Source organism: Pyxicephalus adspersus, chromosome 5 (genome assembly GCF_032062135.1).
Source record: "Pyxicephalus adspersus chromosome 5, UCB_Pads_2.0, whole genome shotgun sequence".
Taxonomy (NCBI): domain Eukaryota; kingdom Metazoa; phylum Chordata; class Amphibia; order Anura; family Pyxicephalidae; genus Pyxicephalus; species Pyxicephalus adspersus.
Genome location: NC_092862.1, coordinates 22,211,015 through 22,228,171, shown reverse-complemented (window position 1 = coordinate 22,228,171; position 17,157 = coordinate 22,211,015). Strand labels below are relative to the sequence as shown.

Genomic DNA, 17,157 nt, shown 5'->3' with positions numbered 1-17,157 from the left:
TACCATAGTCTGAAGGCAAATGTTGGAGGGTCCAGGGTAAATGCCCCTTTTAACATCTTGAAACATAATTACTAAAGAAACACAAGGTGATTAGAATATAAGAAAAACGAGAGCTGACCCCTTGAGAGAGATTTATCTTAAACCTAGATGGGAAAACAAACAGAACAAAAATTATATTCTTTCCATAGCTAATTTGCAGGCAACGCAACCCAGTTAAATAATTAATTTAAGCAAATGTTATAAACTCAGTATGACCAATTTTGAACTATTACCTCCACAGGTGGTTACTTGCCAGTGCGCCCCTGCACATTTACAGACTTGAATGAGACAAATGTGTAAGTCTTTATGATGTCAGTGTCCAATGCAAGAACCATTACCCTAGATTTCTTTCCAGCCAGGATGTAGAGAACGCAAGATGAAATATTTAAGTTGTCACCTGCAAGGGTGCAAGATTCATGCTTCCTCACTCCTATGCGCTCCAACATCATGGTGTATTGCCACTTTTGTCTGCCAGTACAATGCAGGACATCTGTTCCTGCATTGTACACGATGCCGCTAGAAACTGCAACCAGCCAGTCAAGACCAATGGTTCCATAAATGGGAGAAATCCTGCACGGTTGAGTATTTGCCATTGGAATGCAGAACCCCACTGCATAGATAATATTTGAATGCAGCCCAGTGTTGGGCTTTCAACATTGCTACAATCATTAACTAATATCAGAACGTAAACAATTTTCACTTCCCATTCCACAATAAAAAATGCTAGTTGTCTAACTTCAACTCCATTAAGTCAAAAGTCCTGATCTGAGTGCTTGCTTTGAGTCAGTCAGAATGATTTACAGTTAAAAATCAGGATAGAAGGAAGGAAACTCAAATAACTGAAGGTATTATCTCTTATTAGGTAACATGAACACCACCTTTTTAAAACCAGCTAAAATTTTGCATGCACTATTGGTCTATAGTCTAATTTGGGAGGTAGAAGGGTGCATAGGCAAACCAGTCTATCCCAGATGTGTCAAGATTACATGTCCTTTCCTAAGTAGACCACCATTTGTATTCTTTACCTCCCTGTTCATTACTTCTTTTAAATGCTTTTGTTTTTTTCTTTGTTTCGCCACCTATCCCAGGTCACATATATATTTCCCATTCACTACACTCCAATATGATTGTTGGGGGAGATAACAAAAATATCTACCAACAAATTTAAAGTGCAGGTACCTGAATCCGAAACTATGGGAAAACTTTGGGATATCTGGTAGTTTTGCCCACCCAACTGTGCCTCCTGCATATTCCTACTGCCAACTGAGAAAGCACTTTGTGTGGGAAAAAAGATGGGAAGAACCAACAGGAAATTTGGTCTTTTCTTTTTCTTCTTGACAGAAACAAAAACACCCACATTTCCCCCCTCAAAAAAATTGTTTAATAAATTCAAGGTGCCAATGTTTTCTCACGTGCTGTTGCACTGAAATGTAAGCTTATAAAATACCAAACAGCTTTCTCGATAAAAGTTAAAAATATCATCAGCTTGAAATGGGTAGTGGCAAAAAGAAAAAAGGAATAAAACGTGCTTGCATCCAGTGTCTTAGCAGCACTGATGGTTCCACCTAAATTTGTTTAACTTTCAAAAGATCTGAAACACTTGCTGCAAATGCAGAACATCAGAGCAACATCTGTCATAAAAATGAAAGCGGGCGGAAACAATGATTTCACTCGATCTCGCTGCTTTCAAATTTCAGGGTGGTCTTGTAACCATTTTGATAGCACGCTGTTGCTGGGGAAACTAAGTAGAAACAGGTGTGATCAAAATTTAAAATTAAAGATTTTGCTCTGCTCAAAACCACCTGAAGTCAAGTTTCCATAAACTCATGCAATGCAACTGCATCAAAATTTACTAAAAGGTTTTAACAGGAAAAGGATTATAAATTGTCTGTGGACCATCACATTTTAACTCCAGAAACCCTAAGTGATTGGAAATAGTTCTTTGAAAATTATTTTTTCTGCACATTATACAACAGAGAACATTTTTTATTAAGTGCTTAGTAAAAGGTAAGATATGCAAGCTGCAGCTACCATTGTGGTTGGCGTGTAAAATTAAGTTTACGTCTAAAACATTGTTACCGTGGTTACATATTTGAGATTAGCTACAAATTCTACTGGTCTCCACACTAATGTATTGGAAGCTGTGAATATAGTAGCATGGCAAGGATTCCATTTTATTTATATATATATATATATATATATATATATATATATATATATATATATATATATACATACACATATATACACACACACACACACACACATACAGTATTTATATTACACAGCCCTGTACAATAAACAGGGGTTGCAAATGACAGACAGATACACTTAACAGGAGGAGGAGAGGACCCTGCCCCGAACAGCTTATAATCTAAGAGATTCCATGAGATATAAAAGGTTTCAGGGTTCCCCCATGTATAAAAGGCTGATAAAGGGGGCTTTAGACCAGTGGTCGGCAAGCAGTGGTCCACAAGAAAATGTTGGACATTTTTTACAATTTTTATGTTTTATTAAAAAATAAAATATTCCAACAAAATTCTTATATTCTAAATGACAATTTTCACCTGTATATTGCACTAAGTTCAAAAACTTTACTAGAAACAGAAAAATAAGGGAGGCACAGTGTGAAGTCAGTGTACTCCTAAATTGTATGAGGAAAGCGTTGCCGAGCCATACGCTTCAGTATTGTTTCCACAATTACACCAGTCACCCTACTCCAAGAATACCGATTCTCATGCGATTATTTTGGTTTATTTGTTTATTTCTCAGATGCTCTTTTATGTAGCTGAGTATTTTCTTAAACAGTTATATTTAATGGCATCAAATAGTTTGAATTTGATAACTATCATGTCTTTTTGGTCTTAGATTTAAATGAAATAAACCCATAATGAGTGAGAATAAGCTAACAAATATTTTGCATTTCGTTAGTAATACCAAAGATAATGCAACTAATGATAATAGTAACAATAGTAATACTTCACCTAACCGTGAGCTGATCAATGAATCAGAGCCTCCACAGTCCTTGCCAGGCACCTTTAGGAAGATCATTATTTTACAAATGTATTTATCTTTTTAAAAAGATTCATATTAATGGTCCGCAGGATTTATGAATCTAGTGGTCCGTGAGGTCGGAAAGGATGGTGAGCGCTGCTTTAAACTGAACAATGCTGGAGCATCTGCCTACGAGAATTGAGATCATCAACACTTTAAATCGTGTCATACCCGTAACCTATAAAACCTGGCTGCACAATTGTCTTAGGATATACCATTAACTATGTACTACAAGAGACTGCCTGATTTTAACTAAATTTATTAAATAGTATAGGCATGTGTTCCAACTACTCCAATTGTTCCTCCAATTATTGTTTTGATAAATTTAAAGGAGATGGTTAAAAAAAAATGTATAGTATAGGGCCAGCTTAAAGCAGACCTAAACTCAACATTTTCACTTTACATAAAAGGGTAGCCAGGACGAAGAGCAATTCTAGGACGACGTGTGACCAGATCAGGGGGGGTTCCAGCGCCACTGAGGAATCTGTGGGAATAAAGGTGTGATTTTTTTTTTTTTTATTTTCAGTTTAGCTCTGCTTTAAGGCTCAAAACTTTGAAGGTCGAAGTTTCACTTTACAAAAGAGGTTGCGAGGGCACTTCTAGATGTCCAAAATTAAGTACAGGCTTGCTTTAAACATAATTGAACTTATTTGGGTTCATCAAATATTAAATATTATTACTTAATATACTTGTTATTTATTACAAAAATTACCAACAAATTACAAAATATAATTATCTACAAAATTAAAATTGACTAAAACTACTGTCGAAAAAAAGGAAACTTTCTCTCCGTCGGTTCTGGTACCATGAACAAGTGACCAATCCTCAGACTTCAATGCGCACTTTTGTTTTTAAATAAAAAGTTAACCCATCTATTTAAAATTAGAAAACTCAGTGATGAAAACCACAAAGTTCTTTAGGACAGAAAACCTACAAAACCCTACAGAGAAAATTCTGTCTAAAAACTATCAATTACCATTCAACAGAGCTTTACGATTTACGTATTAAGGGATCCACGGCTTTGAAAGTAATATCCTAAGTTTAAACATTTGTGTATTAAGCCTTCACGTAAACCTCAGTGGGACCCTGGTACAGTTTTGTAGAAGATTAGCACTTGTAAGAATGCAAGTTATGCTACAAAAATATACAGAGCCTCATAAACATAACCAACCTCCAGTTACCCTTCACTTATCGTGGCTTGGGTTTCAAGCTAACCGGCGTGTGTGCAATTTGAAAATTACAGAACTGATTCACTGCTTACTTTCAAAGTGATTAATCAAAGTCAAAGAGAAAGCCAACCATCAAATGGAGCATGTTTCAAATTTCCTAGTTTTTATGTATGTGTGTATATGTATATGAAGAAAGAAGGGAAAAAATGAACTTATTCCATTTAATCAAAAAGGCATTTGCAAAACACAAAGTACATGTATCCCATTTAATACCAATTAAGACTTCAATTGCTCTCTGACTTATTCATTTCTTGCTAGCTCCAGCCTTGCTACTTGATTACACATTCCAAACATAATCTTTTCAGTAAAATCTCTGTGACTGACAACTGACAATTTAGAACTAACAATTTCCTATTCCAAAATAAAGTATGGAACAATTGCAGTGTACAGCTCAGGCTGCCCCGGACCATGATAAAGTAATTTTAGGAACAAATAAATTCAGGTATCTAATTTAACAATAGCCTCTTACAAGCAGAACTTGCAAGGAAAGGCAAGGGTACATTCTTATATCAAGACACACCAAATAAAATTGTTTGACAAATCTGGGGGCATTTGTATATACACACCATTTCCCATATCCACTCTTTTTTTTTTTTTTTTTGCAAAATGCAAGTTCCTTGTATTAATTAAACCCCTGAGGTGGTATCAAAAGTTAGTTACACCTACAAGAAGGATTGTGAAATTGATATAAATATTTTAGAGCTTAGAATAGTGTCAAGTACAAAAGCCACACAAAACGACGTTTAAGTCATCTCTGAATAATTGTCCCATCAAGGAGTCCCAAAAAAATAGGCACTGCCAAAAACTATTATTTTCCTTCATAAAAACAACATTGAACCAAGGAAAGACTATCTTTCATACACCTGTCTTATCTTGAGTTGATTAAATACTTTAAGATGTTATTGCCACCTCAAATGTTTCCTTTTGCTACTTTCCTGGCAAAGCAGGGGATCCTTCCCTATACGATGATGACAGACTGTTCTATGGGTTTTAGCTACTTTATAAAGAATACAGCCAGTAAGGTTTTACCACTTTTTGTTTTGTTCACCTGTTCAAAAAACATCCAGAACCTCCTAGTTACCTCAAAATGGAAATATTTACATTGTCAGTCTTTGCAAACCAAATTACCTCCTGAACCATTACTTTTGGAGCTGGTAAATACTTTAAAATGTTATTACCACCTCAAATGTTTCCTTTTGCTAATTCTCTGGCTGTGCTCAGTGGTTTAATCTGCTGGCCCCCATATCTCAAGTGTCCTGAAGTGACATTTGGGAGAAACCAAAGAGGGCAGGAAATTGACAGTCGAGAAAGTTCCCAAAATAGTGTTTAGGTGGCTGTTTGTTGTCGCCACAGAAAACATGTTTTCATTTACGACTCTTTAATGCCTAACTTAACCCAAAATTTAACAATGTAAATTCTGATGGCAATCAGGTAAGTAAGTGAATACAGAAATTTTAAAAAGCAAAATAATGGTTGGAATATCTGTTTCATGGATCCAATGTGCTAGAACAATGCACTACAACTACTCCCTTCAATTTCAGAATGACATTCCCTTCAAAATCAGACATGACCATGTAAAACCCTAGGTAGGAAGAATAATAGATGTCAAACTACATATTCCTGCATTAAAGTGGAAATCGTGTGTCTTTATGTTAAGGGTAGGGAAAAGGCAGAGAGCAATTGCAGGACCACAATCTGTTAGCAGAAGAACATGTGATCTCTGTTACGCCAGTCATTACAACACACGTAGGCTGCATACAAAAGATAAAAAATGTAGTGAAGCAAAAAGTTTGAAAATGACAAAAAAAATAATTCCAGAATAGCGAAAAGACATTATGGCGATCAGGAAGAATAAAAATTAAATTCTGGATAAACTACAACTTAATAATCAAATCAATTTGATGAGAGGCGATCATCCCCCATCAAACTATACTGAGAGAACATCAATGTCCAATGGTGACTCTTCAACGAGGCTGTGCACGTATGTATGAAACTAAATTGAAAACCCCTAAGGTAGAGAGAAAATCTGTGTGTATTTTGGCAGGTGAAATTGATTTTAAATAAGGACAACATCTGGAATGTTTTTATTCACTAGTGGCTTGCACAGCTTGAAAGATGTATTTACAATCTGTTCATATAACAGCCCGTGCATTTCCGAGGTTTGGCTAATGATTACCGTTTAAATGGCGCAATTCAGGGACTGGCCAAACAAGGCTTGTACAAATATGTAAATTCACTCTACAGCATGACATGGCCACGTGAGGGGTTTCACACTCCATAAATGTAGTTTTCAAACAAAAATATTTGCATGTCGGAGGCTAATTCAAATTGACAAGAGATATTTTGGGATATTTAATTCCCCGTAAGCCTTCATTACTGTTAATGCTTGTGTGATTTTATAAACAAACCTGACTGTAATCGAATGGTATACTTTTTCTGTTATAAAAACTTGTGTTTTGCCGCTACAAACCTTCACATAAATCACAATTTCTTTAATATTTGCCACACCCTTAATAAATACCATTCACAAAATCTGGCATTACTTTAAGCCAAAATGCAGGAAGCTAAAAACAGAACAACTTCTTATATATTATTTCAGTGTTATTAACCCACCTTAATTTGCAGTTCTGATTTCTTTCTTTCTCGCAGTTCCTGCAGTGATGACTGGTTTACTGAATCTGCATTACCTGGTTACCCCACTCCACCATACCGTCACTGTAATCAGTGCAGGACCAAGGAACACATCAGCGGTATAAGAAATGACTGCTGCTGCTCACTGAAATGTGAATGGGTATCCATTCACATTTCAGCACTAAAACTCAGAAAGTATTAGCGCGTAATGATTTGTTTTTACAAAAATTCCAAAAAGATTTGGAGTTGGTGGGCAATTTTTTTTTTTCAGTTTTGGAGTTGAATTCCAGGAAAAGAATAGAAAGTAGAAATAAAAACTGTCATCTACAACTACTTCCTCCAAATCAAAGAAATGTCCCTACTTAGCGGTCATCAAAACAGGCATTCCAACTGAAAGATCTCTCCTCCCCATCTTACAAGTCCAAAATTTGAGATATTCCATTACTTTCTGTACACTAGACAAAGGTCACCAGGAGCAGTAAATAAAGTGAATCTCTTCAGTGTGGTTTTATCCTTTCTATATTTAATGCAAAAGAAATATTATTAATAAACACAAAACACAAATCTTTTCCAATAAAGACTTGGCACATTTTTACATACGTGTACACGTTAGATTTTTGCCCTTGGAAAGGATCTTTCACAATCCTTTCTAACAACAAAAGACTAAAAGGTGCATAAATGAGCTCTGTACATACAGTGCCTTCCTACTCTATGGAGAGGGGAGGGGGGGGGGGGAGAACAAAAGAGCAGCACCCCGCTGCGCTCTCTGCCCTTCACTTGTATTACAATGGTATGTGGATCTGCCAGGACAGATCAATGAACGACATCGGACGAGCGCTGTACACACATGTAAAACTCCCTTTTCTCTATTGATCAATGTTCTACAGATGCTGTTCAAACACACCGAAGCCTTATTGACTATCCTCAAAGATAGCCTAACTCCGAAATTTAGTGTGCACGTTATATGAAATTCAATGTCATTCTTTGTACATGTCCCCATATACAGATCTGGGGAATATGATGTTCCAAGTAATGATTTAAGTCAACTACATCAAAGCAGTTGGTGCCATCACTTGACAGCAATGAATTAAAGCTTTTATTGGGAGACATTTCTGAAGAGAACCTTTTAACTGCTTTTTTCACATATAAGTGGGTTTTCCATGAATAAATAATAAAAGAGAATTAGGACATTATAAAAAACGATATTACAGGAGATTCCGTTGTTTATTGATTTGTCTAACAAGTTATATCTGTCATGACGTGGTGAAACACTGGTGCGAAACCAGCATAAACATATAATTTGCCAGGATGCATTTGCTCTGCATCAATGACTAATTAGGAAGTGATGAAATGAGAAGAAAAATAGACAGACACACAGTTCTCCTAGTTACAGGCGTACATAAGAGGAGTTTGGATCTATTTGCTACATGCTAGTAACACTCTAAATAGTGATAAATTCAGAATACAAAACTGGCAGCTCTCATTTTTGCATGCCCTCCCCTCAATTGTGAAAACCTGGAAATCTCACCTTAACCCAATTACCTATAAGAACTTGACCAGGACACCCATCACATACTATCAACTGGTACAGACTGTTGTGAGGAGGAGAGCTGAGACAATAAAGAGTCAAAACAGACCATTAGCAGTGGAAAATTCAACATTATTTCTGACCAATCTTTTACGATGTCAAAAGAAACAAACATAACTGGGACCACTATAAACTTGTCAGACACATGGGAAGTGGGCACAATTCAGGTCTACTGGGTTCTTCACCCAAGCTACCATCATGGCGGTTTCCTTAATGTAATAATAGTTAACTGCGCCTAAAACGACCAGGGCTCTTTTTCCAGGTTTCACTGCAACAGAGGCCCAATATTCGATGTTCACATTCTAACTCAAGTTAGCGGGGCATGGTCCGAGGTAAGTGGATGTCACAAGACCAAAGTGAAAGATCTATAACAGTGTAAAATTAGGAGTTTGTATCATAGTCCTCAAGGAATCCCAGAAGCTGTATGTTATCGTGGCAAGATTTGTTTTCATTATTATTCATCAACTAATGGAGAGACTTCACCAATATGAGATGGGTAATCATACATAATGCTAATCACAAGTCTAAGAAAACTCCCACACAATCAAATCTGTTAATTTAATGCAAAACAAAAAATGGAACATTCTTCAAACAAGTGCTTGTAAGACAACCTAAAAGCGCCCTTTGAATAGCAAATTTGCACTCAGGTAACGGATCCCAACTTTTTTTTTACAAAGATTGGTAATTTTATTAATTTTTTTGTGATAGCTATTAGCGAATGACAGCTGCACCATAATTTATATAAATTGGTTATCGGAAATTTGATTAACTTGAACAGATTAACTCAGCTCCACTTTTAAAAGTTGAAATGAAAGGCCAAAGATTGTGGCAGTGATTACCACTTTTGAAAAACTGCAGTAATAGTGCTTAAAATAATTTAAAAAAAAAAACCCTGATCTCTATTTGTGGCTTCTCCACATTCAAACAAAAAATTTTGTGAAGTGTTCACCCCAGAAAGAAACGACCCAAATACAGCCGGGTGGTTACTGAAAAGTGCCGAGTGGTGAACCGAGCTAAAAGGTGCTGGGGGATAACACTGAAGAGGCAAACAGTCCCATCACCACTTTATAAGGAGCATATGCAGATGGGCTTGCATCAAAGGCTTCATCTTGATATTAATTTGAAAAACTTTTCAGATTCCGTAATTGCTAACAGATTCAGCTGACCTCCAGTTGACTTAATCCTGACTTGCTTGAGGTGGGTTTTGCATTCCCTATAGAATTGTACCAAACACGAAACCCACCTAAAGTGAAAATTACACTCTTTTATAAATGGAGTGAAATAAATGATGTTATTTTTGTATAAATCACCATGCTTGTTTGCTTCTTCATTGAGACATTGGACAGACTGCAACAAGTTACGAACCTTTCCCAGGCTATCAAATAAAACACCCTGTACACTTTGGTGAACCCTCACTTTAACGTATGAAATGTATTAGTTTTATTATAATGTAGTGTAATAAATGTATAATAATTACTGTGATTATTATTATTAATTTGCAATTATATAGTGCCAACTTTTCACACAGTCATATATCACTAATTGTCCCTCAGAGGGGTTTATCAGGAAATCTGCACATGCCTTCTAGAAGACTGCTGTAAATTAATAATAAATGTACTTTGTACTAATCAATACCCACGTAACTTGACACAATGAAGAGCCCTTAATAGTAAAAAAAAAAAAAAAAAAAAAAAAAAAATTTTTTTGTTTGGTCATCTGACACATATATTAAGACAAATGTAAATTAAACAGAAGGTTAAGTGATCATTTCCTTAGGATCAGACGGTTCAGATTTACCAGTTTTTCCACTAGACATTAACCCTATATATGCTATTATTCCTACTGCATATAAACTTTTACAATGACACTGCACATATGAATGACGAAGGAAGCAAAGCTTGTTTGTGAGGAATCCACCACTTCCTCTCTGCCAAAGCACTTGTTTTAAAAAGCCATGTTAGACTTCTATTTAAAGCTCTACCTTGGCCAAAAAGGAAATGGCCTGTTGGCAAGAGATTAGCTTTGTGGCAGTGCCAACTGGCCTCCAGCTAAACAGTGTGCAGGATAATTTCAACAAGCATTCCAGAGTAACAAAAATTGTACTTTACATAAATACCGAAGACTGTGGAATGGATCCAGGAAAAGCAAAGACAATAAGCCCTGGCTTGCATGCTTGCTTTTATCGGTCCAATGTCAGAAGGAAAAACAAAGTCTCACAATCTAAAGAAGTCAACACATGTTCGAAAAGCTTATGAGGTCAGATCATAAAAAAACACACAAATAAAAAGGGGAAAGAAGACAAGAGACTTGGATTTTCGGATAAAAGATTTATAGTATACCTAATGCCAGAAAAAGATTGTTTCTATTTTTAATTTACATCAGGAAATAGATAAAACACCTGACAAGTTTTTATTTTGCTGCTTGTGTCCCCATTAGAGAGACTTCTTTTTATCTTCTGTTCTGCAGAACACAGATGGAAATACCTATATCTAGACAATAGGCAACAGAAGAAATTTACAGATTTGCCCATCATTTCTCTTTTGGTGACAGTAGCCAGCAGGGCAAACAAAACAAGGGAATCTTCAAAACAGGGAGATGGACAATTAAAAAAAAAAAAAAAAAAAAAAAAAAAAGGGAGGGGGTTTCTAACTCTTTAAAAATCTTTCCAGAACTAATTAAAAAAAAAAAAACATTTTGTTTGGGTTCACTTTAGTTAAATACATTCAAAATCTTAAACAACTAAACCTGTAAGAACCTTATTCTGCTCTAACATTACATTAAGAAATCTGATTGATAAACCTCTGATTAAGGAAAGCCATTGAAAGTAAAGGTCTGCCCAGTCTCCAACAAAGGGCACATTTGACCAACAAGAAAGATTTGTGTTAACAAGCAATAGTAAAAGAACTTGCACAGGTGACAATGTACTGTATCTCATAGGGAACATCTATAAATGATAACTGTGCCTGGGTAAAACACTAACTACTCCGCAACATCCCTACCCAATGACCTAATAGCTCTCAATCTGTAGAAGGAAATTCAAGGCACTACTTCATGTGATTTGGAGTGAGGTTTGTCATTACTGTGCTGCATATCTTTCACTTTGCAGTAAGGGGAGCTATACCTGAGGACTGCAGTGGATATGGCTTCCGCTTAATTCATTCTTAGGACCTCCCTACTTCTGCTTCATTCAGTATATCTGTGTTTTTTTACACCTTTCTTGGTGCATCTTCCATAAAATTCGATAAATCCCCAGTCATCAGGAGATTTACGAAGATTGCTTCTACAATAAACACAGACAGTGCAGAATAAGGTATAGCAATTGATAATGTAATGGGGGGAATGGGGGGAAAAGATCCGCTGCATAGTGTTCACTGGCAATACTGGTGAATAGTCTTTTGTGCTCTGGTTGTCGTTTTAGCCACAGTTTCCAAAGTTCAGGTCCTCTTTAGGATCTAGATTTTAAAGAGGAACTTAGGATTGAGATACAGGCAGGTTTTTATTTCAGAAAGGGTGGGCATCATACCTCTGCAATAACTGTTGTTACCTACCTGAATGAAACCCAGCTGTGACATTTCACCAAGCTGCTCATGCGTAGTTCTGCTTTACAGAGGCTCAATATTGTAATCGTAGAATAGGTGAAAGGTGGAATCCTGACGCTTTACTATACATTTACAGAAAGGTCACTGACAATTTTAATATGTAAAGCACATATCTTTAAATGTAGGAAAGCATCTAATAAAACAAAAATTATAAGTCATGTTCTATAAACTACAAATCGTACATACGCAATACACAAATTGTACTTTGGTCAGATCAATAAGATTCACATTACTTGGGAACAAAGAAAATTAGTTATCTCTAAATGATTCTGCTGGGGAGATATTAGAATAAATGGAAAATAAATGGCCACAAGTGCATTTATCAGTTAAGAGCACCAGTTTGTACTTCCATAAACATCCTTCCATATACTCCGCTAATGAAGACAAATATGAAATCATTCTCTTTTCATAGAGTACATAAGGAATTCCTGTACCAGAGGGGAGAACACAGGCCCTAATTCTTTTCTTTGTGCAAACTAATGAATAGAGAATATAAGAACTACAAGGAATATAATTCCATCCTTTCACCTATGCAAGTTTGTCTCTGCTCCCTCGCTTACCAGTATAATAAATATAACAGAAGAATACTACCTAGGAATTGTAACAAGTAGGACATTTTAGGTTTTTAGAGCAAATTTGCCACATCCATAGACAATATAGCTAAAAAAAAAAAAAAAAGGGAAGGAATTTCAGCAGCAAATATGGTATACAATAAAATGTCTAAAAGCAAAAACTTTGTTATGTGCAATCACATAATTAAAAACAGTGTTTCTCTAAAAATTCAAAGATTAAACATCGCCATTCTAATGAATTTAAAAAGCGTTTCATTGACAGATTTACTGCTTCTTTAGGGAGTAGTGGCTATTGAGAGGTCACTTCTTGTATTATTAATATACAGTATTTATATAGCACCAACATATTACACAGCGCTGTACAATAAATAGGGGTTGCAAATGACAGACAGAGAGAGTGACAGGAGGAGGCGAGAACACTGCCCAGAAGGAGCTTACAGTCTAAGAATCCAAATCTGAAGGCCTAGCCTTCAAGGGTGCCAATGTTGCTCCTTATACTCACATACTAGATAATCTTTGAAATCAAAAATGTGGGTTTCTAAAGTCAAGGAGCTTTGAGGGCTCAAAGAAGTCAGTCCTTTTTGGTTTTGGAAATATTACTTTAAACCATATTTGTCCCTAAAATCTCTACCGTTATCCCCAGCTTTAAGAAGAAAGACAAAATCTATGTTCCACACATAATTGAAAAAAGGAATCTCCCAAGAATCTAAAATAGGGGACTTTGCTCCCAACAAAGGGTGTTTAGGTACAAAGTTTGGGCCCAAAAAACCTTTTCACCTACAAGCACACACCTCAGTTGAGTATCAAACAAAATACTCAAATACCATTCCTTCCCCTCAGTTTTACAAAGGCTTTGACGTGGCATCCTTGGAGATCATGTTTAGGTTAATTTTGACATCATAAGCGCAGCCACTACTTATCCGATTATCAGTACTAAAGTACCCTAAACTCTTGAATTTTGTCATTACTACTTAAAACTTATTCTAGAAAATTACCCCTTACATTTTGGTAACCAATGCAACTAAATGAAATTAAGAGCTTTGAGTGATTCCAGCTGTGCAGAGGATGATTACATTAAGCTTGAAAATATTACACTGAAAATCAAGCTCAGGCAATCAAATAATTAATCTGTAATCAATACAGGCCGCTCGTTGGAGATTTTCCGTTTCATACAACTGAGCATCTGCTGATTATGAGGAGTGTTCCCCCTCCACCTCACAAAACTTCTATTTTTGTTTAGTTTTGCTTTATTTTTATCCTTGGGTTATGATTTCCTGCCTGGACTGTTCTCCACACAAGTGCGTAGCCTTCTGAACTTTGAACATTACAATAGGAAAAAAGCGGAGATTAAAAAGAAAATGGTTCATTTTGGATCACCGATAGTTCTACCAGCTGGTTTTTACCTTAGTAAGAAAAGATTAGAAGCACATTCCGGTGATTTTGACTAATGTCAGCAGTTGTATGAACTCTGCAATAAAGCGCAGCACAATAATACAAATATATATATATATATATATATATATATATATATATACACAGTCACAATAAAGTTATGTTTTATATATGTAGTAAATATTTGTAATGGTTGTATTCAGGTAAAGTTTCTTTACTGCCCTTTTTTTTAGAATTTTCTGCAAAATTACATGCAGATATCAACCAAAATGACACACAAATTATGGCCAGGACTGCTCCAGCTGCAGCATTATTTTAAAGGGAAATTTAAATCATATGGCCAACGTGTGATCGCTGTCAGCATTCCTGGCACGGTTTTATTTGTCACAGCCTGTTACTGAAAATTCTCCTAGAAAGCCAAGGTTGCAGACAAATATAAAGACACAGGAAATACAGAAATTTTCTAATCATTGGTTTTAACTACATGCAGTCATCAACATAAAAGATTCTCACAAGAGTTTGCATTAAAAACTGCTGTACTTTTTGTTCTACCTTCATAATTTTTGGAATACATGTACAGGGAAAGGTTGGGGGAAACCTTTTATATTGACCTTTGGAAATTATTATTACACAGTATTTATATAGCACCATCATATTACACAGTGCTGTACAAAGTTCTTAGTCATGTCACTGAATGTCCCTCAAAGGAGCTCAGTCATTTGTCTTTTATATAGTCTAAGAGCAATTTTGGGGGGAAGCCAATTAACCTAGCTGCATGTTTTTGGAATGTGTGAGGAAACCAGAGTATTCGGAGGAAATCCACGCAAGCATGGGGAGAACCTGCAAATCCATGCAGATAGAATCCTTGACAAGATTCGAACCCGGGACCTAGCACTGCATAGCCACGGTACTGCCCCTAATTAACGATTCAAACCAGATTGTTGCTGAATCTAAAGTTGAAGTCAGAAAATGAGGAAATGTATGAATCAACTAAGGGCTATATTATCGACCAATTATTACTCCTAAAATCAATAAAAATTTTGGTAACATTTAAAATAGGTCAGCTTAAACAATCTCATCTCCCTTTCCAAAACAATTGTTGTCAAGAGGTTGAAAAACATACGGTACCTAGAAATAATTAAAAAAAAAAACTGATTGAAAACTTATCACTCTAAGTCTTCTAACCATGGTCCCTAGACAAAGGAATGTTTTTCACCTAACTAAGAGAGGCTGATTTGGAAAGACGGGCCAGAGTGTCACTTTATTCCCCTTTCTATGTCCCATTGGAGAAACTACATTTTACTTACTAGATTAGTGGTCGCCAAACTTTTAGACCTCACAGACTACTAATTTCACAGACTCCGGACCGCACATGCATGTGGAGAACACCGGCTAGAGCTGCGGACCACCAAAATTTTTTCACTGACCACCGATTGGCCAGCGCTGTACTGGATAACAAGAAATGAATGCACAGCCATCTACAAAAGGGGAAGATGTCCTTATTTAGATCTCCCCCTCATCTGCTGCTCCAGTGAAAACTTTTAACCTTTTGGATACTTCACTTTCTGTACCAGTGACAATAGAATAATACAGAGGATGACTTTTCCCAGCAATGACAGAGACAGAAGTACAATCCCAGCAAAAAGATTTAACCCTTACTTGCTCCTTTTGAACAGTTTTGGGTACATATACACTTTAAAGGCATTAAATGTCAAAAAAAAAAAATTGCAATTCTACCACTGGCTCAGCTTCCAGCTATAGGCACAGTGGATTACATAAAAAAAGAAACAACTTTCTACTGCTTTCCCAAGTATTACACAGCCTGGGAATTACATTACTTTTAAAAGTGGGACAGAGATGCACAAGCCCACCATAGTCTAGCAAATCTATTTCAAACAAGAATCCAGGTCAAGCAACTGCAACCCAAAAAGCTGTGAGGATACTACCATTTATTAGGAATGTTTAAAATTGCTGACATCAGTAAGTGGAGCATGCCAACTGAAAAATAGGACATAAGAGGTGTGCAGACATAAAAGCCTTAACCTCCAAAATGAGAAACATACTGTAGCTTAGCAGTCCTTATTTGTAGTGACTCCATTAAGTTTCCTTAAGTACCTTTTCCCCCTTTTTTTACCCTGTAAAATGGTAAATAACACACCTCTAAACCCTTCATGTCTGTTCTTTTTTTCACTGCATCTAGGGAAGCAGCAATGATTGTCCTATAAACTGGATTTCAAGCACATCTGCCTGTTCATCTCCAAAATATGGAGGATTAATGGGACTAGTAGTTTATACAATAAAGTTTCTTTGCGCAGTCATTGTACCTCAAAGTGATGAGAACTCAATTGCCTGATAACATTCCTACACAAAATAAATGAAAACAAATACAGCTACCACCTTTAGAGACTGGGAAGTTTCAATACAATACATTTTTATTCTGATATATTTATTCCAATAAGATAAACATTTAAAAAAATAATCTTGCAATTTTAGAAGAACAAACCGTAAATCTGGCCTTACCCTCATTGGATGAATGTCTGCATATGGAGGCTTCCCTTCAGCCATTTCTATAGACGTGATTCCCAGTGACCAGATATCTGCTACACAGTTATAACCAATCTCTTGAATCACTTCAGGAGCCATCCAAAATGGAGTTCCTATTACTGTATTGCGTTTTGCCATTGTGTCCTGAAAAGACAACATTAAAAAAAAAAAAAAAACTTAAAAAGAGTAATGCTATATAACAGGGCAGCCAAACAGCAATGCAAGTGCAGCACTTACCGTTAGCTGGCCAGCCACTCCGAAATCTGCCAGCTTGGCATGACCTTCTGTGTTCAGCAGGATGTTCCCTGCCTTTATATCTCGGTGGATCTTCCTCATAAAATGTAAGTATTCAAGGCCTTTCAGTGTAGATTTAAGTATTGTTGCAATTTCATCTTCTGTTAACTGGAATAAAGTCAGGAAAAAAAATAACGCTTAAGATATCTTTACCTCTGGTTCAAACTCACAATAATAAAAACACCGAAAGGTAAATAAGTAGAACAGAGTTAGTT

General features: G+C 36.2%; 1 protein-coding gene across 1 annotated transcript in view; it reads right to left on the bottom strand.

Annotated features, from left to right (window-relative positions):
* STK3 (serine/threonine kinase 3) overlaps positions 1-17,157 on the bottom strand; it is a 54,236-nt gene that overhangs the window by 12,805 nt on the left and 24,274 nt on the right. The window contains exons 5-6 of the mRNA XM_072410854.1: positions 16,886-17,050; positions 16,625-16,792 (exon numbers count right to left, since the gene is read on the bottom strand). Of these exons, the coding sequence (XP_072266955.1) occupies positions 16,625-16,792; positions 16,886-17,050 (333 nt within the window). The remainder of the gene's footprint in view (positions 1-16,624; positions 16,793-16,885; positions 17,051-17,157) is intronic.